Source organism: Chelonoidis abingdonii, chromosome 22 (genome assembly GCF_003597395.2).
Source record: "Chelonoidis abingdonii isolate Lonesome George chromosome 22, CheloAbing_2.0, whole genome shotgun sequence".
NCBI classification, from domain to species: Eukaryota; Metazoa; Chordata; order Testudines; family Testudinidae; genus Chelonoidis; species Chelonoidis abingdonii.
Window position 1 is genome coordinate 4,758,260 of NC_133790.1, and position 27,344 is coordinate 4,785,603.

Here is a 27,344-nt window from a genome sequence, read left to right on the forward strand (position 1 = left end):
GTCAGTGGTGCACTGTGGGATACCACCCGGAGGCCAATAACATCGATTTCCGTCCACACTAACCCTAATCCGATATGTTTATATCGATTTTAGCTCTACTCCTCTCGTTGGGGATGAATACAGAAATCGATATAAAGTGCTCTTTATATCGATATAAAGAGCGTTGTAGTGTGGACGGGTACAGCGTTAAATCGATTTAACGCTGTTTAAATCGATTTAAACGCATAGTATAGACCAGGCCTAAGTGCCTCTGACCTCCCCGCTGTAGCTTGATTTTAGTGGCTTGTCCTCCTGTTCCTGCAGAAGTCTCTCTAGTCCCTCCGAGGAAGCCCTGCCTTCACATTCAGCTGAACCTGAAGCTGAGGGATGTCTGTGGAGAAGTCAGTCATACCGTACTAACACATTGTGCCATTGAGATCCATGGGTAGTTCGCCTTGAAAACCAATAGCACAATATGACCTGATAATAACAATACTTTGCATTCATGTTGCTCCACTCCACTGAGGCTTTCTGGTTACTTTGCCAGTGAACCCTCCCAGTTTCTGCTCTTCTGGGAAGCAAGTCAGCGCTATTAACTCGGTTTCACAACTGAGGAACGGGGGTTAAGGGATTTCCAATGTCTCGCACTGAGGCTGGGGCAGGAGTGTTGAAGAGCGGTTTCTTTCAGAATTAAAACGTGGCTGTTGAAATTCCTCCAACAGCTGTGCCCAGGAGTGGAGCTGCTCTACCCATCTGCGTTCCAGGCCCCCAGGCGACCACCTCGTTCCACGGCCATGTCAGTGGTAGCCACCTGTGGCACAGTGCCATGGCATGAGGAAGCAGACATCCCATAATAATAACAGATAACCCTCCCCACCGTGTGCCAGAAAATCACCAGATCAAAGGCCAGAGAATTTAATGGGACTTACGTGCTGCATGAGCCTTGAGCCGATCCCTGCACAGGCGGGTGAATTTTACGCAGTCTGGACTCAGGCAAATTCTCACTGATGTCAAGTGGGAGCTCAGCTATTTTCAGGCCTGGCTCCCGAGGACTGGCTCTGAGAAGAGTGCAAACTGAGCGACACACTCAGGATTGGACCCCAGAGCAATATGGCCTTATCGATTTACTGGTAAGGTTATATACTAGAGCAGGGTAAAATAAGAACATTTCTGCCTCTCCCAAAACTTTCATTTAACCTCCCCACCCTCACCCACACATTATTTTCCACCCTTCTATGTCTGTGCATGTCCAGGTTTTAGCCCGAATGGGAAACAGAAGTGCTGAGATAACTCAGGAATGGCTGCCTCTTCGTGAGGAATTTCTGGACATGGGAAATACTAGAGACCTCACAAGGCCTGGCCTGGAGAGCTGCCTACTCAGAGCTTGATTCAGGGAAGCACTTAAGTCCATTGTAACAGAGTGGGCCCGCCCCGCCCCACCCAGCCCCTTTAAGGGCCAGGAGACCTTGGGCCAGTCTGTCCTGTTCAATTAGTCCCACCTGTGCCATAACGAGCTGCCTCCTGGCCTGGGCGAGTGGAACTAACAGGGCCAGGGGTTGGCCTGATGAACAGCTGGGCCTCATGAAAAGGGCTGAGAGAAGACAGTGAGGAGAGGAACTACCGGAAGCAGGTCTAGCCTTTGGGGGGAGCGGAAGGCAGGTCTTGTAGGAGGGTGGCATGGAAGCCTACTAGGAAAAAGCGTCTCCAGATAGCAAGGCCTGGGAAGCAGTGCTCAGCTAAAGGCACAAGGGAGAGTTTAGAAGAGGGTTTGAGCAGATGATGGAACACAGACATGATGAGGCACAGGGGATAAGCTCAGACGTGCAGATGGAAGCAGGACCAAAGAATTCTGAGGAGGGACTGCTGGGTGAGGAAAGTGGACGGTGGAAGCATGTGACTAGGTGACACGGAGAACAGCAGTAGAAAAACGGCCAGCACGGAGAAATAGAACAGAAACAGTGCCTGGGGTGAAATAAGATGACACAGAGGTGCTCGCGAAGGAATAGAGAGGGGAGGAAAAAGGACGAGCGTTATCTGAGAGGAGGGACCGAGATGGAGCGACCAAAGTAGAGCCCAGGAGATGAAAAGCGAATACTAATCCGAGAGGACTTGCGGAAGGGTGCAGGGGATAGCGAGAATACACTGTACCAGAAAACAGTCAAGTCTACCGTGACTGGAAACTCCTACGGAAATGACAGGCCTTAACAGAGCTGATGGAGAAACAGAAGGTGTTGTGTTGCCGCGGTGCTAGATACACGGAGTGAGCACTGAGGCTGAAAAGGATCTAGCGGGAAGCGAAAGAATCCGTTCTGATTGTCCTTCATGTGGGAACGAATAACGGCATTACTCGCGGATATGTATCAAGGAGGACTGACTGCCAAACTGGGGAAACGTCAAAGGAATCCAAGCTCAGTGTAGATTCAGTGGGATTCTGGGCCGGTCTAAGCAGCAACGAAGGAGTGACAAATTAATGAACGAACTATAACAGATGCCAGCAAGTGTGCATATAGGAGGGTTGGGAAGTTACGTTCATGGAAAGCATACGACAGACGATGTTTCTCTCGGAAGGACTCTACCAGTAAGGAGGAATAGACTCTAGGATGGAGGCTGCCGACCGTCATAGAGAGAGCTTAACTAGAAGTGGGAGATGTGGGAGATCCAGGAGATCTCATGCCAGATATTACAAGGGAAGTAAAACAAATGAGAGGGATACGCTTGATGGCGAGATTGACCAAGGAACTTGACCCAACGGAGAAAAGCGGAGTAAAACTAGATCTAACAGGTGATCTGGTGTAAGGATCTTGCCAAAGCGGGGTAAAGATGTCAACTGAACGCCCAAACGCCAAAAATATAAAATGTCTGTTCCATCTAATGTGAGGAGACCTAGTAACAAAGCATGGAGGAACCTGGACTCTGTGCAGGAAGTGAAACCGGATATTATAGGAAACAGATAACCTGGTGAATAGTATGCATGAACTGAAGTACAGGAGTATTGAAGGCTATGTGCTGTTTAGGAAAAGACAGGAAGAAAAGCAAAAGTGGTGGCGTACATTGTCCATCAATTGATGAGGTTAACTGGAATGAAAGGAAGAAGTGATGGAAATGATAAGACAGATTCCTGTTGGCAAAAACAACAGATCTGGCAAAAAAGCTACTAGAGCACTGCCCGAGATAAGTCGGGTGTGCTACAGCGCGGTGAAATCTGTTTGGATATGATAGAAGCACCCTCTTAATGTCTTTAACGAAGTAAACACTAAAGGGAAAAGTGTGATCATGGAGACTTCAACTTCCCAGATATAGACTGAGGACAAGTGTTGCAAGAAAATAGGGGTCAAGATATTTTCTGGATGTGATAGCGGATGGATTTCTTCCCAATAGTGAAGTACCCGACAAGAGGGGATGCCATTTAGATTTGGTTTTGGTGAGCAGTGAGGAACCTCGTAAAGAAATGGTGGTAAGGGACAACCCTCGGTTCGAATGAATCAGAGCTGATTCAGTTCAAACTAGATGGAAGGATAAACAAATGTAGATCTGGGATTAGAGGGTTTTTTTGACTTCTCAAGGGCTAATTTTTAAAGAGTTTAAGGAAATTAGTTAGGGAAGTCGGATTGGACAGAAGAACTTGTGGATTTAAATGCGGAGGAGTGCCTGGAATTACTTTAGTCGAAAGCTGCAAGAAACTGTCGGAAGCCTGCATCCCAAGAAAGGGGAAAAAAACCATGGGCAGGAGTTGTTAGAAACCAAGCTGGATGAGCAACCATCTACAGAGAGGGATTAGGAAAAAGAAGAAAGCTTACAGGAGTGAAGAAAGGCGTGATTAGCAAGGGAAGCTACCCTTAGTGAGGTCAGAACATGTAGGGATAAAGTGAGGAAGGCTAAAAGCCAATGTAGAACTGGACCTTGCAAAGGGAATTAAAAACCAATAGTAAAAGGGTTCTACTAAGCCAAAAACCAAATAAATAAGAAAAAAACAAAGAAAGAAGAAGTGGGCGCTATACACTGAGGAATGGAATGGAGGTTTTAAGGATAACCTAGGCATGGCCCAATATCTAAATAAGTAGGTACTTTGCCTCAGTCTTTAATAAGACTAGTGAGGAGTTGTAGGGATGATGGAGGGGATGATAAATGGGAATGAGGTATAGGAAGTGGATATTACGCATCTGAGGTAGAAGGCCAAACTTGAACAGCTTAATGGACAAAATCAGAGGGCCCGACAATCCCATCCAAGGATATTAAAGGAACTGGCGCATGAAATTGCGAGCCCGTTAGCGAGAATTTTTAATCAATCGGTAAACTCGGGGGTTGTACCGTACGACTGGAGAATTGCTAACGTAGTTCTATCTTCAAGAAAGGGAAAAAAGTGATCCAGGTAACTATAGGCCTGTTAGCTTGACGTCTGTAGTATGTAAGGTCTTGGAAAAAATTTTAAAGGAAAAGTAGTTAAGGACATTGAGGTCAATGGTAATTGGGACGAATTGCAACATGGAGTTTACTAAAGGTAGATCAATCTGCCAAACCAACCTGATCTCCTCTTGAGAAGGTGACAGATTACTTAGACAAAGGAAATGCGGTAGATCTAATTTACCTCGAGTTTCAGTAAGCGCGTTTGACATGGTTCCACATGGGGAACTGTTAGTTAAATTGGAAAGATGGGATGAATATGAAAGTTGTAAGGTGGATAAGGAACTGGTTAAAGGGGGAGACTCCAGCGGGTCGTACTGAAGGGTGAACTGTCAGGCTGGAAGGAGGTTACTAGTGGAGTCCCTCAAGGGATCGGTTTTGGGACCGATCTTATTTTAACCTTTTATTACTGACCTTGGCACAAAAGAGCGGAATGTGCTAATAAAGTTTGCGGATGACACAAAGCTGGGGGTATTGCTAACACGAGAAGACCGGGATACTATTCAGGAAGATCTGGATGACCTTGTAAACTGGAGTAATAGTAAATAGGATGAAATATAATAGTGTAGTGAAAAGTGCAAGGTCATGCACTTAGGATTAATAATAAGAATAGATATACGTTGGGGACGCATCAGTTGGAAGCGACAGAGGACGAGAAGGACCTTGGGGTATTGGTTGATAGCAGGATGACTATAAGCCGCCAATGTGTATGGCTGTTAAAAAGCAAATGCGGTTTTAGGATGCATCAGCGAGGTATTTCCAGCAAGGAAAGAGGTGTTAGTGCCGTTATATACGCGCGGTGAGACCCCACCTGGAATATGTGTTGCAGTTCTGAGTCCCATGTTTAAGAAGGATAGATTCAAACTGGAACAGGTTTCAGAGACGGGCTACTAGGATGATCCAAGGAATGGAAATCCTGCCTTATGAAAGGAGACTCAAAGAGCTTGGCTTGTTTAGCCTGGCCAAAAGAGGCTGCGGGGGATATGCTTGCTCTCATATAAATATATCAGGGGATTAACGTTAGGGAGGGAGAGGAATATTATTTAAGCTTAGTACTAATGTAGGCACAGGACAAATGGTACAAACTGGATATTAGGAAGTTTAGACTTGAAATTAGACTAAGGTTCTAACCATTAGGGAGTGAAGTTCTGGAACAGCCTTCCGAGGAAGTAGTGGGGCAAAAGATTATCTGGCTTTAAGACTAAGCTTGATAAGTATATGGAGGGGATGATATGATGGGAAGTTTAATTTGGGCAACTGATTGGATTATCAGCAGATAAGTCTGCTCAATGGTCTGTGAGGGATGTGGATGGGATGGGATCTGAGTTACTGCAGAGAATCTTTCTGGGTGCTGGCTGGTGAGTCTTGCAATGCTCAGGGTTTTGCTGATCGCCATATTAGGGTCGGGAAGGAATTTTCTCCAGGCGGATTGGCAGGGCCTTGCAGGTTTTTCGCTTTCCTCTGCAGCATGAAGGCATGGTCGGCTTGTGGTGGAGTTCTTGCAGCTTGAGGTCTTCAAACCACAATTTTGAGGACTTCAATAACTCAGTCATGGGTTAGGGGTTGTTATAAAAGTGGATGGGTAGGGTTCTGTGGCCTGCTTTGTGCAGGAGGTCAGACTAGATGAGCATATTGGTCCCTTCTGACCTATGAGTCTATGAGTCTATGAGAACTTCGCAGGTCCTGGGCGTGTAGGTGAAGAGCGGGGAACTTCAGTACATGGTAGCCCATAAGGGGCATGGAGCTGAGCCCAGAAGATGGGCTGAGGAGTAGCCCAAGGGCTGTGTGTTTGGCCTTTTAGTTAGACTTGTGTTACCCTGTCAGGGGACCTGGCTGGAGGACTAGGCCCCAGGAGCTGCAGAGTGATGCAGAACCAGACTGGCAGACAATAGGGGTGCTAGAGTAGAAGAACGTCTGCAAAACCGAGTCCTGGTTTAAGGGGGCGCTCCTGGGTAAGCCCCTCCCATTACCCTTAGGCTTAACTTTGAGCATGTGTTTGCATCCCATTGAAATTAAGCAGGTACTTAAGTGCTTTCCTGGTTAGGATATTTTCCCAAATCAAGGCCATCAATTCTACAGAGTCGAGAAGTTTGAGTCATTTGGCTGATGATCATTTAACCCTTGCGAACATCCACCCCAATATTCTGACAAAATAGTGTCAGTGCAATGTGTTGTTCTTTTACGGTAGATAGAATCCTGCAGTATTTCCCTTAATAAGGGAGCATCTGATCTTTCGGTGCTTCTAAAGCCCTGAACAATTATCTCTGTCAGAGATTTGCATGTTGCTAATATAAACATAACTCCTGTTGTTAATCAGCTTCATTGCCAGGGATACGAATAAAAGGAATCATTACAGAGGATGAGATTACTGCTGGAAACTCCGAGTCTGTTATTTTAACGTATAAATGAGATAACTGAAGAAAAGTCTGAGCCAGTGGGTGTGAGAGAAGGAGCAACTTCCAGGCCCAAGGCTCACAACAAAACTATTTTCAGGCTCATGTCTGCTCCAGCCATGTCTCTGCTGTCTTTTATTAATGCTGGCACAAGCACAGGAGGTTGGCAGGACTCCACTAACCAAATGTTCCCCAAACATCTGTCTGCGATTTACGTTACTCACAGAACTGGACTGGTCCCTCAGCCAATTTCAGGTCTGCCAGCAAAACTTGTGAACATGCAAAATCTGGCTCGAACGTCAGCACTCTGTGGGCAGATTTTCCAGTCTGCGGGAGGAAGGCTGGGTCTGTGGTTGCAGATGTCGGATGGAGCGGATTACGGAGAGGAGCCGTGCGATTAGCACTGAAACACTGCTAGTTATGAGAAAGGGAAAAAAATTGAAGTAGAAGAAATGTCTAACTGGCCCACGAGTGAAGCTCAGGTCGCAAAATACAGCGGGGCTGAGCCCAGAGCACCTGGCTCGGTGTTTCCCCAGTATTCAGTCAAAGGCTCCTGCTGAAATCCACAGGATTTAGCCTGGGGTTAGGGACTGAGCCAGACTCTCACTGTCCTCAGCGCCTATGGATCAGACCCTTAACCAGCCAACCACCTTGCTCGATATCCATCATTCAGTAAAGCATCAGATTTGCGGGGCTGAGGGAACGTGGTGGACTGGCACCTCTGGAGATTGAGGTCCTCTCTCTGCAGGACAGGCACAGCCCAAACTGCACAAGTTTATCTCACACCCACGGGCTGCTGCTTGGCCAGGAAATCAGATTTCTGCTGGACAAAACTGGGGGTCGCCCGTTGGCAGGGAAAACAACCTTTTTCTGTTTTGGCAGCAAAAGCTCAGATTATGGAGACAGCGTCATTCTAAAGGCTCTGGGGAGCGCCCCAAAGCCGCATTTTGCGGTCAGTGAAGCATTTGCCCACACAGCTCAGGCCGAAGTTGCTCTCGCCTTTCCGCATGCTTGTCGCGGCTTTCTCTAAGATGCATGTCAGGAGACGCTGATTGCCCTGAAGGGCGAGTGTGCAGGGAGGAGTCTTTTCTCTTCTCCCCCATGGCCAGAGTTTGCCCTTACATTTGCCAGTGTAAATATGGAGATGCTCCATTGACTTCAAGGTAGTTGCTGCAGCTATGCATAGAGTTGCTGCAGCTATGCGCTCTGACCCTCTCCCCTGCTTGTAACCAGGGCCTCTCTCTCTGCTTGTTCCTGTCTATGCACATTCACCCAGGGATCAGACCAGCTGTGCTGCGGTAGCAGTCTCCCTGGTGAGCTCTCTGCTACTTCCACATACCAGAGTCATTTGTAATGTACCATCGTACCCTCAAATCCCACTGACTCCTGGACTGGCCTTTCTTTGCCGCCTGCGTGACTGTACTTCCAGCTGCATTTACGTAGAACAAACTGGAACACCCAAGACCAATGTGACTAGCAGGGTGGATGCACCAGGGAATACCTTGCATAGTAATTTAAAGGTGGGATCCTGAAATTAAATGTAATAACCCCCACTTCCTGGTGCAGCACACTCACTTGGGCCACCTATCCACGGCCAGCGGCACTGCCACAAAGGCCTGGGGGTCAGCCAGGGCACCTCAAACCCCAAAAGACTGATTTTAAAAAAATACCATCACACAATCCAGTGTGGGTGGAGATCCCATCAGCTTGTCTGTGACCTCTTAGTGGTGGTGTCTCAAGGACAGGGCTGTGCAAAGGGTCTGGCTTGAACCAGGAGTCCATCCCAAGTCAGCACAAACCTACAGTGACCAGCCTGGTGCATGAAGGTTTGCAAGGAGCTGACACAGTCCCATGCATGTGTGTGCATTTTATGTGTCACTTGTACACCAAGTGTCTGCACCCTGCCGTCCTGTAGCCTGGAATGGCTTGTCATGGCTCACTAGGTGGGTGCCTGGCTGGCTTGAACAGTGTCTGGCGATGGTCTGACTGCACTGGTAATCCTTGGGAACACAATGGACAAATCTGTGGTCTGATTTAGACAGCTAGATGGACACACAAATACAGTGAAACAAATGAATGAAGCTATGCACAGAGTTTCTGCCTCCGAGTGTGTATAGACACAGACACAAGTTAGATCTCTGTACAGGCGCCAGCTAAGCCATTTGAAAACATCTATTTATATATTCCAACCTTCACTTAGAATTTTTAGCATCACCTGTTACTTTAGCAGAAGCTCATTGAATGCATTGGCCTAAACCTGTTCGCTTCTTTGTGTGTATGTGTCTCTCGGGCTATCTGAGAGTGAACTGGCTTTTCAGCTGTCAAAGGCTCACTGCTCACTGTTCTCCAGCCTATTGCCATTATTAAATGGCTTTGAACCACTCCCTGCTCCAAGCTATCATCCTCTGATGCCGAGGACAGAGACATACTGTGCAGTGCCAAATGACAGGGAATGCTACAGTGATCGCCACTATAAGCACAGCTCTTTAGATAATAAGAAACAAATATTTTCCAGCTAATTTCTTGGATTCTGCCTCGGCTAGGCTCAAGTTTCTACAATCTGCACCAGTTTATATCTATCCCTTTCTGGGGATGAGCTGTCGAAGGATTTGTCACTGGGCATCTGGTTTAAGATGGGAGGATACAAACGAGCTATGTGGCTATTTACTGCAATAACATTTATGGTTGGAAAATACAGTGTGCACAGACTCAAGGTGGCTGTCTGTACAGGGGTGAATTTCACTCCGTAAGATTAATTTAGAATGCCACACTCCTTGTTGCAAGCAAATTACCAATCAGCACAATGGTCCCAGCACAAAGCCTTCATTTATCTCCATCTGAGTGTGCCAGTCATGTCACACGTGCACGCCAGCCATGTTTAAACCAGTGCACCAGCTGGGCCTGATGGTGAACCTGCTGAATAGGTTTGACTATGTCAGTCATTCCCACTCGATTGTGCCAACTACACCAATCCAAGGCACTGCCCATCCCAGATGGTATCAACCAGTCATCCTGGATTGAGCATTGTGGGAACATCCTGACCTGGGGTTCCCAGTTACCCCTGCATGAGCACATCAGCCGTCCCAGTCTGAGTGGGCTAATCTCCCTAGTCTGAATGCACTGACAGACCCAGGCTGATTCTGGATCATACACAGCTTCCGCTTTAGACCAGAACAGCAAAGAGCTGGATAATGGTGGCTGCTGGTTATACTCACATGCTGTCACTCCGTAGATAATCACTTATTCCAAGAGTGCTTGAATTACATAGTTACTACAGATGGTCGACAATCACCCATCAAAGATTTTTTTGATCAAAAATGACATATTTGGGTCTAAATACACCTTTCTTTCAGAAAAATCCATTTTTGACAACTGCAAATTTTCAGTTGTCAAAAAAACAACATTTTTAGTTTGCAGTTATACAACAAAGTGCTGAAACATTTTGCAGAAAATTTTTGACAAAAATGAAAATATTTCTGTATTCTTTGAAATGTTTCACAGGAAAAACTCCAATTTCCTGACCAGCTATAACCACTAACCACTCATGCTTTATGCTATCAGCTGGTAGCCGCATGGATCAGGGAATGGTTACTTTTTTGGCCTGAGTGGTTAGTCAATATGTGGGGCCTTGCAGGGTTGTTTCCATTTGGATGAGGAATCAGTGATACAAGGCAGGTATTGTCTTTGTGTAAGATTGTTTGTTTGTTTTCAAAGAACACACACAAAGTCCTATTTCTCTGAACAACAGCAGTCAGTTTCTTTGCTCAGAAATCTCCCACTCTGACACTCCAATGAACTCTGTGCCCAAGAAGCTCTGTCTCTTTGCATCCTCTCTAGGTCATGTTCACTACTCGGTCTTCTGTCTCCGGCACCCACAGGCAACAACCAAATATCCTATCCCCTGAGTTTGCATCAGGGAAATCCCTCTGTCCACATGGCTTAGCTCCGACCTGCCAGGCAGCTTAGTCCTTGGGTGGTAGCACCTATTGTTTGTAGCTGTCTTTACAACATAATGGGGCTTGATTGCTCCTTCTGTTGAGACTGAAGGAAGATGCTTGGATGCCCATTGGCCTTAAAGAGTTCTGTGACTTCCTTTGAATCTAAGAACCCACTGGTAGTAGCCATTAGCATCTTTCAGAGTAACAGTATCTTTCTTTCCACATATGAAACATTGCACAACTTACCAGGAGGATATAGGTTTCCTCTTCCTCTGAGAGTATCAGTTAGTTTTGATGAGGCTGGATCCTGGGGCTGAAGGACTGATTCCATAGGGCTCATCTGACAGGTTTTTCAGAAGCCAGTGAGATGCCTTTCCTGGGGTATATTCATAGAATAGAATATCAGGGTTGGAAGGGACCTCAGGTGCTCACCTCCACCTGCAGTAGTATGGAAGGGATTATCCCCCATTGCTATCTTCATGAGATCAGTCTGACAACTGACATCACATATGCTGAGGGCTGTTATAAGGGGATGGGGATTAATTGTTCTCCACATCCACTGGAATTAGGACAAGAAGTGATGGGCTTAATCTGCAGCAAGGGAGATTTAGGTTAGATGTTAGGAAAAACTTTCTAACTGTCAGGGTAGTTAAACTTTGGAATAGCTTCCAAGGGAGGTCGTGGACTCCCCGTCATTGGAGGCTTTTAAGAACAGAGTGGACATACATCCATCAGTTTTACTTGGTCTTTCCTCAGTGCAGGGGGCTGGATTTGATGACCTCTCCAGGTCCTTTTGAGCCTAACGTTGCTCTCATTCGATGTATGTTATACCAATGCACTCCAGGTGAAAGTCACCCCTATGCATGGCTCAGGTGCCATGTATCTGGTGTTGGCTCACTGAGTGTTACTCAGAGTACATGGAATCTCTCCCATTCCCAGGGAGGCTTTGATTGTCTGACCCAGAGAGAGTTAGTCATTTGCTTTGTACAGTCTCCTTTCGTTGTCCAAATGTTAAAGTTTGATAAAAAGAAAGTAAAAAAGAACCAGATAAACAGAGAATCTCAATAAATAACCCACTAAATAGCTTTGAAATGTCAAGCTAAATGTCACTGGGGGAACTAGTTGTTCAGAGGAACAATAAAACATAGAATTTTGAAATAAAAAAAGACGCATGTGAGCTCCATAGGAACATCATAAAACTTCTCTTCACAAGAATTCCCCTCGCTGGTGACTTAGCCCTCACTATTGCATGCAGTGTACGAGCACTAATCAGAATTCAACTCACCCCAACCACCAGCAAGCTCTCATTTATATTTAAAGATTTCTCCAACCAATGTGCAACTGTCAAGGAGCTGTTGTAGGAACCTCCGGTTCATCAGGTGTGTGTATCACACAAGCTGAATTCTCCATTATCACAGAGGACATTGGGTGAGTTTGAGCTGATGGGCCAACCTCAGAAAGGTTCAGGGTTCAGATTCAACAAAGAAAAGCCCCTAGAAGCACTGATATTTATCAGAACCATCCACCTTTCTGAGGCCTGTGAAATTAGGCTGGAAATCTCACTTGAACAGGGATTTTCTGCTACTGGGTCAGGCCAGAGTTACATCAAGAGCAGCTGTGATATTTTAAACGATTGGATGGATCACAGTAGAACAAATGAGAGAGAGAGACGGGTCGGAGGAGTTGGTGTGGAGACTTCAACTGACCACTTCAGAACCATCCTTCTGTTTGGGTTTGGGTTAGCGCTAGAAATGGAGCAGAGTCCATAGATAGCCAACTTGTCCCCTAGTGTTGTAGTCTGGGACTTAAGCAGTTGGACCTAGTGGTCAGAGCAGGAGCTGGGAACCAGGAACTGGAGCGCAGAGCCGGAGGCAGAATCAGGAGTCAAGCCCTGGGTCAGAGTCAGTAGTCAGGAGTGGGTGTAAAAGCAGGGATCTGGAACAGGGCAGGAACCAGGAAGAGGCCAGGAAGGCAGGGTCTAATATAACAGCCACTCAGGGATTCACCTCATTTCCCAGACAACTTCCTGTGCCTCCTTCTAGCTTAAATAGGGAATCTGAGCCAATCAGAGAGGCCAGAGGTCTCCTCCAATCAGGAGCTTCGTGGGTGGTGCCTGTGTTAAGGTAGGGTCCATCAGCCCACATTCCCTGCTGGGTGGTGGCTGCAGTCTGGGTGCAGACCTAGATTTGAAACTCAGGCTTCCTCACACGTAGCCAGTTCATCCACCCTTATCTTATTTTCTACGCCCTTCTACAAAAAAGTTCTCCAGACCTGCTCAGTAACAGTCAGAGATGCTACTGCTTCGCTTAGTGATTGGCTCGTTTGGGTGCATGTTTATATGAGGAAGGATGAACCAGAGAAGGCAGGTCCCTGCTCTTTTACTGAAGCCTTGTCCCATAAAACCCTGCAAATGAAAGTGCAAATGAAGCCGGATCCTGCCACTGAGACCATCTGTGGTTTTGCCTTTCGAAAGGTAACCATATGAAAATCACTGGTCTAAAAAGGGAACAGTTAGAACAGCTCATTAAACAGGAACATTAATAGTCAGCTGTATAACAACCAGTTCTGCTGATATTGTTACTTCCGCTGGATCATCAACTTTAATTCCTCCTCACGACAATGAAATGTTCACCAGGGCCAGGCCTCCTTTCGATTCAGGCCAATGTACAAGCCGAGTCCTAAAATCTCATTTATTACAGTCACTCGGTTGTCTCCCTGCAGAGTGTCACTTTGTCCTGGAGAGAGACTGACTACAAGGCAGCGGCTGAGGTGGCCTGCAGCAGCATGAGACCCAATCCAGTGTCGTCACCTGGACTACAGTTCAGGAAAGCACTTAAAGATGTGCCTAACTCTTGAGGTCAATGGGACTTGAACACATGCTTAAAGTTAAGCAGGTACTTAAGGGCTTGTCTACACAGTGCAGCAATGCACCCTACAGGGTGGGATTTGTAAAGCGCACTCAGGTGTTGCGCGTTATGTGGTCCATGTGCTGGTATGCACTAAAGACTCAACGCACACTTCCTTAAAGCTCACTAGAGAACCTTTAGTGTGCACCAGCAGGGTGTCCATGGCTCAATTAATGTGCAACACCTGAGTGCGCCTTACAACTCCCACCCCCGTAGGGTGCATTACCGCATCCTGTAGATAATCCTAAGCAAGAGCTTTCCTGAACTGGGACCATGAGTAGCTGATGGACAAATTGCCAAATGCTCCTTGGTTCCATCAGCAAATGTCCCATAAATTGAGATTCTCAGGGATGGGCCAGATTTGTCACCCTGGATCCTAAACACTCTTTGACTTTTACTGGGAGCGCTGGGGTGTCTCAGAATCTAGCCCTGAGCAGATCTGAATTGCACAGCATGAGCTCAGCTCTCAGCACTGCCGGGATGTTTTCTGAGCAATCAAGTTTGGAGAATCTGCAAAGCGAGGCTTAAAAATCTTGTTCTCTTGACTCATTCTTCTGTTTCTTCCAGCTTCTAGCTGGGCTGGAATAAGAGCAGGGCAGCCTTTCCAGTTGGGTTTTGGAGCTTGGGGACCCTGTAGGGCACAGGGCATGCAGAGCTGAATGACAATTAAAAATAATTAAAATAAAACAAAAGCTAACCAGGCTTCTTTCCCCTACAGCCCTTTGTGACCAGCATGCACACGAGATGTGTCTTCCACATGAGATAGTGGCTACAGAACCAAGGGCCGCATGTAATGACCCTAAGCAAGAACATTGGAGAATGCCCTCATTTATTTCAAGCTTGAGGTGAAGGCCTGGTTCAGTTCTTGCACAAAAGGGGCAGATGATACATCACTGTATTTTGTGCTTTTAATACTGTTTGTTCTATGTTGATCCAAAGCCGGATACTCTTTACCTAGGAGAAGAAGATAAAAATCTACAGTTAATACAAAACGGAGGCAAATGGCAAATATTGACTCAAACAGGAATAATTCTTATTGAATTTTGTAAATGAAAAGTTGTCTAGTATTATCCTGAGGTATCTAGCTCAGTTTGCCAGACCCAAGAAACGTAGGCAGCTCAGGAGATGTTTAGATAAACAAAAAGACTTATCCGAACCTCCAGACTTATCACTAATTGCTGAAGAGACGGGTCCAAGCCTCAAAATTTGCATTTGAATGTAGATTCGGATGTGGAAACTTGCACAGTTTAGAGGTCTTTAGACACAGTGCTTTGGTTCATAACTCAGTCCTTACACAGGTAAACTTCTGGTGACGGTGATAGGAATTTTTAACTCAGTAACTGGATGATGTGCTCCTATCACGCAAGGAGGCTAATGTAACTCCTATCACACAAGGAGGCTAGCATACTTTCCAGTCCATTAGTAACTAAGGGGGATGTTAAACAATATCATCTAGAGGTATATATTTTTAAGTTAGCTGGCCTGGATAACTTGCACACAATAATCCTAAAAGAGTTGGCCGAGGTTATCTCTGCCCACTGATGTTATTTTGTAATAAATCTTGGATTACCAGAAAAATTCACCCTCCCAAGCTGCAGCATGAGTGATACAATATACAATAGGCTGCATGCACATCCCCATAATTATGCTGTTACTGCCTCAATCCTTGCCAGCATGCAGCAGAGAAGCCATGTGGTGCTGGTGGTTAGGCAGCAGCAGACAGGACTGATGAGTAAGGTCTTCTAAAGTTTTTCTCTGAGTAAGACAACTGTGATGGGAGCAGCGTCCATGTGACAATGAAGAATCCAGCCAGCAGAAAAAGATCCACAGCTTTACCAGCTGCATGGTTGGGGAAATTGCAACTGTGGCTGTTCCAGGGGCTCAGAAACAAGATTAAATTTACACTGATTTATCGAGTTTGGAAAATCCTTGCTAGAGAGGCTGGAAGCAACAAGAGCTGGAGGGGATGGTAGCAAATGGAACTTCAGGTCAGATAAACTAATTAATTAATTAATTAAAAACACTGCTGTAGCCTCTGTAGCAAGAATTGCCAGAGGAAATTACTACATGTAAAGATCAGATGAGTTTAACTTCCCAAAACAACCCTTTTAAAATCACGAGTGGCTGTTTGTCTAAAAGCTTTGCATTAGCAATTATTTTGGGGAAGTTCTCCGGCCAGTGTGAGGCAGGGGGTCAGATGAGATGATCACAACAGGCCCTTCTGGCCTTGGCATCTAGGAATCATCCCTGTGATTTTTGTCTGAACCCAAGACAAACATGGATTTCCTGCCTTCCAACTCACCTTTCTGACGGGTGCCCGACCCTATTTGAGTCCTGTTTTAATATTATATCTAAGCACCTACACGTGCCTCTAAACAGGGAATGCTTTCAAAGGAAAGAACTGTCCGTGTTGGTCTGTCTAATAAACCCAGTGGGTCTCTTCCTGTATTGCAGGTGTTTCAGTGAGTGGATGAGGCCCCTGCTACAGGGACATTGAGAGTGGAGCTGAAGAAAATACTGGCACGAATAGGTGAGATTCTAGCCTTAGTTACACCTGTGCAATCCCACAGAAGTCAGTTGAGAGGCATGTTTGCCTGAGAGCAAAAATTTCGCCCTGAAATGTGCAATTGAACGAATGCTGAGGAGGAGAAAGAGAAGCACAGTGATATTTTGCACTTATTGGAGGATCTCAGAGCACTTACAGAGCACCAATTAATTAAGCCTCAGATGCTTCCTTGAGTAGTGGGTGGGTTGTATCGGACCTATTTTGCAATGCAAGGGCCTGATTCCAAACCTCAATGAAATCAAACAGTTTTAGATCATGCCCCATGGTACCAAATGCGAAATCGTCCGCTTGGCCCTATAAGTATAAATCCATATTAAGGGCTTGTCGACACTTACAGCGCTGCCACGGTGCAGCCGCTGTAGCTCTTAGTGAAGATGCTACCGATGAGAGAGCATCTGTCTGCACAGGTATTCCAACTCCCTGACAGGCAGGAGCTATGTTGACGGGAAAAGCTAGTGTTTGGACCAATACAGACACTCTTAAACACCATGACCTGCAGTCTTTCCTTCATGTCTTTGAGCCAGGATTTGCTATATTTGACTGACCAGTCCTGGAGGGGCTTGCAGGTGGCCAAAGGCAGGTTTTCCCATAGAAATCGCATGTCAAATGTGTATACAAGAGCAGCCCATTGGCCTCGTGCATGATTTTAACCCCACTTGTGACATAATAGTGCACATTCTACTCTTAGATACATGCACAGAACTGCCAGCTTCTATCCTCACCTGCAGGTGTGCAGCTCCTGTGGAGAACTGTAGACACATGCATTTAAGGGAGCATGGAGCAATCCTTTACACAACAAACTAAGGTCTGTGGGACAAATCCTGAATTCTTCACTCCTGTTGATTTGGCCTTGTACACAGAAACAAGCAGAGGGATAGTCTATAGAAGAACCGCCTGGTGAAATTGTTGTGATTTGTTTACAGGTAATGGAGACCTACAATTACTCTTATGACCCCTTGATGGATTATGATTATGATAATTTCACCACAGTTAGAGTTAAGCAAGAGCCATCACACGATGCAGGAGACATTGCTAGAATCCTCTCTGTTGTAGTCTACAGCCTCACCTGCCTCTTGGGAATTCTGGGGAACGGCCTAGTCATCACGATCATCACTTTCAAGATGAAAAAGTCCATCAATGCCATTTGGTTTCTCAACCTGGCTGTTGCCGACTTTCTTTTCAACATCTTCCTGCCACTGAATATTGCGTACACCGCCATGAACTACCATTGGGTCTTTGGGGCAGCCATGTGCAAGTTAAACTCTTTCCTCCTCAACCTGAACTTGTACAGCAGTGTGCTGCTGCTGATGACCATCAGCTTAGACCGTTGTGTGTCCGTGGTCCTTCCAGTCTGGGCCCAAAACCATCGAACCACTACGCTGGCATGTTTGGTTTGCGTTGTCGACTGGGTGCTTGGTTTGGTAATGAGTTCCCCATCTCTTGTTTTCCGGGATACTGCAGCTCACAAAGGCAATGTGATATGTTTTAGTAACTACAGCTTGTTCAGGAATAAGTATGACCATTCTCTGGGTGTGATGAGACACAAGACTGTAAACATTGTCAGGTTTCTGACAGGGTTTGTCATTCCTGTCACCATCATCACAGTCTGTTACATGATCATTGTCGTCAAGCTGAAACGAAATCGGCTTGCCAAATCCAAAAAGCCCTTCAAGATCATTGTCACAATTATTGTGACCTTCTTCTTGTGCTGGACCCCCTACCATGTCTTCAACCTCCTGGAAACGCAGCATGAGCAAGTCTCCCATGTGGTACTCAAGATTGGGATTCCCATCACCACGGCTCTGGCTGCGGCCAGCAGCTGCATGAATCCCATCCTCTATGTCTTCATGGGCCAGGACTTTAAAAAGTTTAAGGTGACCGTCTTCTCCAGACTAGTGAACGCACTAAGTGAAGACGCCACCCACTCGACTCTCGCTCAGAGGAGCTTCTCTAAGATGTCCTCAATGACTGAAAAGGATACCACCCTCCTCTGAGCTCTACGTTTGGTACTTCAGGGGCACACCCAGGATAAGCTCCCATCCGCTTTTATTTGGAAGCAAAAGATAATTGCACTGAGATCTATGAACATTCTCTAGTGTTTTCAAACTGTAATTGAAGAACACTTTCCAAGTGTTCCAAGCAGTGCTTGGGTTTTCCCTATCAAATCCGTGCATCTACCCACATTAGTCATGTCTGATGACGGGTGCCATGAATCTTCACTATAGATTCTCTGACCCAGATTGTTAAAGGGACAAACCATAGCACATTTTATATGCAGTCCCAATACCAACGCTGGTAGCGCTTCATGTACCTTTTGCTTGCACCTTTACACTCCTCATGCCTCCTGAACTACTCCAGAGAAGGACAATACCACCTTAAAGCACCTGGAATCAAAACTACAGATATGGATTATGATGTCCTAGAGTTTGGAATGCTCTGTGGCCAAAATGCATTTCCATCTTTGGCTATTGGCTATTGGACTAGTTCATTCATTCAGTCTTTTGCCCAAATCAGATCCTCAAAGATTATACATGCTTGCACCTAATAATTGTGTGTTTAAACTCCGCATTAGTGGTGACTGCACATGCAATCTGGTATTTGCATGCACAAATCTTCATTTGCACATACAAATTAGCACCCAAATTTAGAAAACTTGGCCATAAATGATTAGAAGACTGGGTAATGTAGACGTTTCCAGAGACGAAGGAAATTGAAGAGACTTATGCCAAAGAGAGATAAAAGTGCAGAGAAGAGAAAATTAGATTGCTTCTCACTGAAGTTGGGTAGAAGGTGGAGGAGGCCATGACTTGTAACTCTTAGCCTTGGGGACATCCTTCCAATGTCCACCACTAAGGATTAGATTATGTCACTGAAGACATGGATTCTGTAACTTTCACAGTCTTCCATGACATTTTCTGCTTCAGCCCCAAGGTATCAGGGGCCCTAGCTGTCAGCCAGCAGGGGCCATGAAGCTCCAAGCTACGCCAGGCTGTGAAGGCCCCAGAACTCTCAGCCACTGCAGGGGGCAGGAGGCCCCAGAGGATGCCGGGAGCACCTGGCATGCCACCCACAGGTGGCAGGGGCACCCGGAGGGCAGTGGGCAGCAGGGGCACCTGTCCATGACTTTTACTAAAAATAACTGTGACAAAATCTTCACCTTGCCCATCACACCGTGGGATCAAAATATGGTGCTACTCTAGCTGGGATATATATATTGCCTATTATATAAGAAAATGATCATGAACGTGTTATGCACAGTTTATGCATGTAGCCACTTAACCAACCTCTTAAAGGCATAGAATATGTTGGTACTAGTATAATCATTTTTTTGAATTGTGTTCTGAATATTCTTTTCTCATCACGTCCACCTTAAGTCAGAGGGGATACAGAAGAACAAATAAATATCAGACAGAATCCTGATAAAAACGCACACTCACATAACACCTGTACCGCAAAGGGATCAGAAAGCGTTCCTGATATACGTACTACGTACCGGGATCACTTCTTCCACCGCTACAATGCAGCCATCTCTGGGGTTGAATGTGGCACCACATGCAAAAACACTACACAACCATTTCAGACAAGAAGTGAAGAATAACCTGTGTGATTAAAACTGAGTGGGAGCACTGATGGAAAAGTCCTGTAGAATTTAACTGGAGTAAAAGTACCAGGGCACTATAGAAATGTGAAAGGCTTATATAGAAATTACTCTAAGGACCTATAATACTTAATAGAGAATAATCCCCTTTCCATGGTTTTATGATCCACCCTTTAGAATTTTCTAGTGGAGATATAATTATGGAGCAGAACCTAGAAAAGGTTGCAGTGAGTTTCCTTTTTAGCCCCCACTTTGCCAGCCCTTAACCTCTCCATCTACAAAGAGGGGAAATCAGCCTCACAACTGGTGAGTTAGGGCTTTCACCACATTGGAATCAAGCTGGATTTGGCATTCCTGAGTTAGGACATTTTCCAGCACTCTGCCATAAGGGAACGCGAGGTTGGTAGAATTCCCAAAGTGAGAATTCGGCCAGGGCACCATGGTGAGGCTTCCCAAAGGAGCCATGGGATTTTTTAACGGCCCCTCAGTCTTACGGCACTCCTGGATGTTAGTTTTAATGGGCATGTTTCCTTCTGGTGCCTGCATTGCCTCTCAGAATGGCATAGCCACTAGAGCACTGCAAGCCAGATGGTCTGACAAGTTCCTTGGAAATATCCTACAATGGGTAGATTGGGAGATAGCTACCTAGCGTCAGCTGAACAGACAATATGCAGAGTCTCTTGGTCTTTGCTTCAGAACAGACCCCAGCGGTGGTCCATGCTGTCAGCAAAACCTAGGTTATGTTTCTAGCATGCCTGAGGGAGGGGGTTTCCAGTTTCAGAGGGGACCCTGACAAAACATGGCCAGTTCATCTGAGAGTGAAGAAAAGGTTGCCATGAGTCCCTCTAAACAGATCCTGCTGAGTTTTCAGGGCTGGCTCCAGCTCCCATGCTCTCACTAATCAGCTCGGGGGAATAACATGATTTGTCATCCTCCCATCTAGGGTTTGGCAAGACATCTACCGCTATGGTAGCTTCAGCCCCAGTACAGCAAAGCTTTGAAACACATAGTGAACTTTAAATATGAGAGTCAATTCACTGCAGTCAATGGGCTTACACCTGTGCATAGAGTTAAGTGCTTTGCTGAATCAGGAAAGCACTGTGACAATCAGCAACATTTCAGGGTGTGTAGGGGGACAATTGGGCTCAGACACAGCATCCCAGAAATAGAAATTTCTCAGCGAAATACAGGGAACAATCTTTTTGCAATTTCTTCTGGGCAAAAATCAGTGTGCCTCACTGTCACGGAGTCCCCGGGCGATGCTCTGGAACTGCTCCCCACTAAGCCAGTCAGGACTCTGGGGAGCCTCCTCTCCCTTGGAGCAGACTTGTTCAGGGCAAGAAGCTCAACATGTCTTCCCCTCCGGTCTCTCCTTGGAGCATTCAGCATCCTCTGCCCCTCCGTGTGCTTCCCACAGCGAGCCCACCCAGGCGGGGTCCTGGGGAAGCCACAGGTTCTGCACCCCACTTTGCAGTCAGACGTGACTCTTAGCCAGCAAAACAGAGGTTTATTCGATGACAGAACAGGGTCTAAAACAGAGCTTGTAGATACAGCGAACCGGACCCCTCGCTGGGTCCATTCTGGGGACGCGAGCCAGACCCCTAGGTCTGCCCTTCACTCCTCGTCCCCAGGCAGCTGCAGACTAACCCTCCAGCCCCCTCCTCTCTGCTCAGCTCCTTCCCGGGCCAGGAGGTCACCTGATCCCTTTGTCTCAACACCTTCAGTTGGCACCTTTGCTAAGAGAGGGGCCCAGGCTATCAGTTGCTGGAGACAGAGTGCTAGGCGGATTTTTAGGTGCACTGGCCCTTTGCTCTGCAGCAATCACACACCCTTATCCCACCACCTAGATACTTAAGAACTGCCTAGGGGACACTGAGGCACCAACACAGTATTCAGAGCAAACATTAAGAACAGTCACAGTTCGTCACACTCACAACCAGAGCAAATTCTGATGGTTCATTTTTCAAGTCCTGAGGCTCCAAATTGTGGAAGCATCCATCGCCGCTGGGTCTGATGAATAACTGTGAATCCCTGCAAGGGGCTCCATGTTAAATCAGTGGTGCTCCTCAAGGGGTTTGCCTCTGGGGAATTGAATGCTGGAGCAGCCTATGTTTATGCAGGCTGCAGCAGCTACTCTCAGAGCCTGGGTCAACTGCCGTGAGCAGGCAGGGGCTAAAAATAGCAGGGTAGCCTGTCAGGCTTGGGCTAAAACCCAGCGAGGGGGAAGAGTCTGGGAGCCTGGGCTGCAGCCCAAACAGGGACATCTCCTTGCTTTTTTAGTCCTGCAGCATGAGCCCAAGTCAGCTCACCTGTGCCCTGAGACTCATTGCCACGCAGGTGGTTTTGCTGGGTAGAGTTACCCTACGTTTGTCTCATACGGAGTTCTTAGCATGGCAACAAAGAAACCCTCCGAACAGTTCTCCCAGGGATGCAAAGGGTTCCAGGCTACGAGAAGTGCAAGATTTCAAAAAGCATTTTGCTTCACTTTTGCTCTTTTAGGAAAGCTGGTCAAACTGCTAATTGGGTTCACTTTATCCTGCCCCCCGCCTATCGCTGACTTCTCAGGAGTGAAAGTTCTTTACGAGGCAGAATGAGGTCATGGTAGTGCCATCATCCAGGCACAGTGCCCTAGGACCTCTTCAAAGATACAATCAAGATTCTCATTTGAGTGGCTTTCACCAGGCTCCAGTAGTGAACTATCTTCCCAGGTCCCTCCCCAGCCCCTGCACCCCATCTCTGAGCAGCTCACATATCAGGAGTGGTAGCAACAGTCTCTCTGGTGCGGTATGTTAACTCCATTCCAGCTCGATGCCTATTGACTCAGAGCAAAACAAAACAAAAACTCCTTAATGCTTCCTTTCAGTTGTGCGATACTGACACAAATTGACCCCCGGGAGCCCAGCAGCAGGTGGCTGATGCACAGAGGCCTACGAGTAGATCGCATCTCCTAAGGGGCAGTTCCTAAGCCCTGCTCGGAAGGGTTTAGCCCTAAATGCAGTACAGCAGGGGATTGGCGAATGCAGGGGGAAGAAAAAAAAATAACACAACCAATACTTCAGAAGTCATAAACGCCATGTGAAAATCGATGGGCTGGTTTATTGGCACTGGCAGCCGTGTAGAGAAGAGAAATCTATCGATCAGGCTTGGCTCAAGCCAGTCGCCTCGCAGCTGTGTTCCGGGGAAGTTTTAATCCATAAATAACATTAGCTGGAACAACTACCGTTTAAAAGCTATGGCGCTGCAAACTGAGAGCTTCCCAATAGCACAAGGTGCTGTCTGCAGGCAAAAGACTCCATGGCCAGGTTCTGAATGACAGCCCCGTGGTTAGAGCCCCTCCTATGCCAAGCACCCTCCTCCCCCAGCACAAAAGGGGGCTGGGAAGGCAGAAGGGGAGCTGAGGATTTGAGGAGTTCTACTCTCTGCCCCGCCCACCGCCTCTGATGTGCTCTAGGTTGGGGTGGGGGCACAGCTGGCCTTGCCAGCTTGACTCTTTCGGAGCGCTTCAGCCCCTGGGCACAAAGGGACCAGCACCAGGGGGAGGACGGGCCCCAGCATGTGGCTAAAGAGATGAGACTGGCTCTGTTGCACTCCCAGAGTGTTTGGACAGAGCAGAGGGGCCTGGACCTGCCTGGTGAGATGGCCTGGGGGAGCAGGGATCAATGCACTCTGCATTAATCCTTAGTGCTGCCCCCCAGCTAGGCAAAGGACTGGGCAGAGGCCCCAAGCTCGCTGATCACGCCTCTTTAGGACTGTAGAGTGCAGTCAGTCACCTTCTTAGCACACAGAGGAGTCCAGGGCCCAGGCCTGTAACCACTTTCCCTGGCTCAGGTGCATATTGTGGAGACCATTCACTGCAGTGATAGCAAGTGAGCAGAATGTCTGCCAGCATCTGTGTCGTAGAATAGGCAGAGACAGGCGCCACCACCGCTGCTGCTTACTTCTGAGTGACATGCTGCAGCTCAGCTGGGCTTCCTGGTGGCACGTGGTTGCCCCAGAGCTTGCAGTCACAACACGCTCCTCCAGCAGCCCTGTGGCCATGTTCCCTCAAGACGCAATTTGAGCAACACCAGCCAGGCAGCTGAGGAAGATAGGTGCGCAAATCCCATTGGCACTGGGCACCAAACTACCTTCGGCCCCATTGCACATCCTACGCCTCCCGCCAGAGATAAATACCCCGCAGCCTGTCACGTGCAATGAGAACTTAAAATGACATTGTGCATGGCACTTAACAACTATGCACCTACAGTTCATATTCAAACGTTGTCTTTGCTTGTGGTTTCATTGTCAGGGATTAATTCTACACATGCTCCCTATCCCTCCCACGCACAATTGTATTTCCTGAGGGCTGGCAGGATCGATAGCACAGAGTAGAATGAAGAGATATCTCCAGGTAATATGGCAACACAGTCACTTTGGAGGATCTGGGCCATGGATCCTCTGCTCCTCTAGGAGCTCCGAACGAACCCCTACCCATCTCAACACACTCAGAAGGCATCAGGCACAGTATGAATGGAGCCTTTAAGTACGCCAGTGAAGTCACAGCAGCTGGCTGAGCTGGAGTGAGAGATGGAACAGAAATTCCACCAACTGGGTGCCACCAAAATACCCAGGGAAAATTGGGTTACTTGGATCCACATGGTTTCCCAATTAATGAGGACCATGCTCTTTGCTGTAGGGATAAGCAAACCCTGATGAGATTTTGATCCTGGTTGTGTGTTCCCTCCATCCAAAAATGCGTCCAGTTTGCTCAATACTAAACCTGACCTCCATGCCAGGGTTTCTTCCCTCCTGGCTGTATGTTGGGCTCACCCCACCTCCAGCCTCCCCGTGAACCTGGGATTCACATCTGGGGAGATGAGCCACCTTGGTCCCCTGGCTTCTGCTTCCGAATTGATTCTCTCTCACAAGGGGAAGAATTCCACATGGCCAAGCAGTCGGGAGTAAATGGAATTCACACACTTCTCTTTTGGGGAATATGGCGTTTGGTAGCGTAGTTTCCCCACTTCTTTGGTTATCTCTGCAGCTGAGGGATACATTGTCATTTCGGTGGTTCCCAATTCTACCCTGCCCCAGTATCCCGGGGGTAGTCGTAGCCAAGGGGAGTCAGGGGCATGGACCCAGATCCTCAACAGACCTTTGATGATCCTGGTTGTAGATCTTTTCTGCTCCTCTTGGGAGAGTAGAACAAACCCTTCTCCACAGGCTCAGCCAAAGAGAAGTTAAATGCCTGTGGCTTCCCAAGCAGTGGCACCAGCAATCCATGCCTGCCGAAAACTGCTGCATTTGAGATGAGATCGCAGCTTACCCCAGAGACCGTCTGAGATGCTGGAGGCTCTGACAGGTCACGCAGCCGCAAGTGGGGAGGTGATAATCTCTTTATGGGCATGTAGCTAGTAGACAGCAACTGTCAGGGTTCCCTCCCCACTCTGAACTTCAGCATACAGATGTGGAGACCCACATGAAAGACCCCCTAAGCTTATATTCCACCAGCTTAGGTTAAAAACTTCCCCAAGGCACAAATTCTTCCTTGCCTTTGGACAGTATGCTGCCACCACCAAGTGAGTTAGGCAAAGATTCAGGAAAAGGATCACTTGGCATTCTCGTTTCCCCAAAATATCCCCCCAAACCCATTCACCCCCTTTCCTGGGGAGGCTTGAGAATAATCTACCAACTGAATAAGTAACCAAGGTGAGCACAGACCAGACCCTTGGGTTTTAGGGACACTAAAAACCAATCAGATTCTTAAAAAACCAAACTTTATTATATAGGAAAAAAGTAAAAGAAGGACCTCTGTAAAATCAGAATGGAAAGTAATTTTACAGGGTAATAAGATTCAAAACACATAGGATTCCCCCCTAGGTGAAACTTTAAAGTTACAAAAAAACAGGAATAAACCTCCCTCTTAGCATAGGGACAATTCACAAGCTAAAACAAAAGATAAACTAACACATTTCCTTCCTATTACTTACAATGTGTAATCTTAGATGCTTAGTTCAGGTATGGCTTTGGGAGATGTATTTTCCCTGCCCTGATTCCTTGCTGACCCAGAGAAAACACAAAGAGAGACAAAACAAAAATCTTCCCCCACAGATTTGAAAGTATCTTCTCCCCTCATTGTTCTTTTTGGTCAGGTGCCAACCAGGTTATTTGAGCTTTTTAACCCTTTACAGGTAAAGGAGGGATTTTATGCTACCCTTACCTGTATATTTATGACAGCAACCGAATACCAAATTAAAAAATGATGAGCCAGAACCCAAAATCATAAGACTGGCTTAAAAAGCATGAGATTTTTTTTAAAACTAATTACTTTTGGTTTCTTTTCCTTTGCATTCTGGTTGCTGAACCTTTCGAGTCACACTTGGGGTTCCTGCATTTTCTGTGCTTAAATGAAGGCTAGAAACCCACTATTGTTAAAGAAATGGAAGCTGAGCTTCTCACTTACGCAAATACCCCCAGAAGTTGAGGTTTTAAGAAAAACACCAGAAATCACAAGAACTCGCAATGATGAGATTAGTTTAGTCCCAACATGTATTTACCTTTTACATGGTTAGATCAGGGAAAAATACCTATGGATCCTTTTTCAAGCAAACAAAACACCCATAGAAAGTTTTCAAATAATAAATCCCGCTTCAAGATTTTCCTCCTTATCACCCATCAAGTAACTTTCCTGCCGGCTGTGTTACCTTTCAGGGAGCCTGCATAGCCCATTAATAAATCTTCTAGATAAAAAATGGGCTGAGCCACGTGCTCTAGCCAATTTCATGCACAGTTAATTTGGGAGATAATTCATGCTTTGGCTTCTTGACTGCTAGCAATGAGCAGAAGCTAGTGACATGCTTATTTATATGTTGATTTCTTTGTATCAGACACAGCTATTACAATGATCAGTAAAACAGGGAAATCTATGGGGAAAAAATCAAGACAATGATATTTAAAAAATGCAAATCAATGGGCAGGTTCTTGTTGGGTTAGTGTCCAGGTAGCATGAAGGTCATTTGTAAACCACTAGGCCACTTACCATGGTCTCCCGGTGAGAAAATGATAACCTGCCAACAGAAATGTTTTAACTAGAGAATTACATAGAGAATGATTTCCCTGCTATTGAATTCTAGTGGATAGTTCCAAAAACATGTGCAAAGAAGGAGATTGAGTTCTATTGGGTTTTAGATAAATTCCTGTAGAAACCTATCGATTCTGCCGCTGTTCATGCTTATATTATTTTGCATAAGGAGAGGAGTTCTGCTTACTGACCAAAGACTAAGACTGTCAGCTTGGGAGTGAGACATGCTGGGTTTAAATCCTGGATAAGCCTCCAGAAAGCTGCAATGGAGCTGTCCTTTTGTGTGTGTGACTCAAACAAAATTTCCAGGCTTGATGCAGAAATTCCTGGTGAGGTTCCCTGGCTTGGGCTCTGCAGGTGAGCAGACCAAATGTACAGGACGAGGATGGTCCCTTCTGGTCTAAAAATCTCTGACAATCGATTTATGAAGATCAGTGAAGATGAACTATGAACTGCCCAGTTTTGCCCAATTTCTTTTAAAAAAGGCCTTCGCCTTAGCTCAC

General features: G+C 46.5%; 1 protein-coding gene across 1 annotated transcript in view; it reads left to right on the forward strand.

Moving 5' to 3' along the window:
* The window catches only part of CMKLR1 (chemerin chemokine-like receptor 1), a 43,367-nt gene extending 23,036 nt beyond the window's left edge, over positions 1-20,331 (forward strand). Inside the window, exons 2-3 of the mRNA XM_032805445.2 lie at positions 16,081-16,147; positions 17,107-20,331. Coding sequence (XP_032661336.1) covers positions 17,110-18,177 — 1,068 coding nt within the window. The 5' untranslated portion in view covers positions 16,081-16,147; positions 17,107-17,109 and the 3' untranslated portion in view covers positions 18,178-20,331. The remainder of the gene's footprint in view (positions 1-16,080; positions 16,148-17,106) is intronic.
* The last annotated feature ends 7,013 nt before the right edge of the window (positions 20,332-27,344 follow it).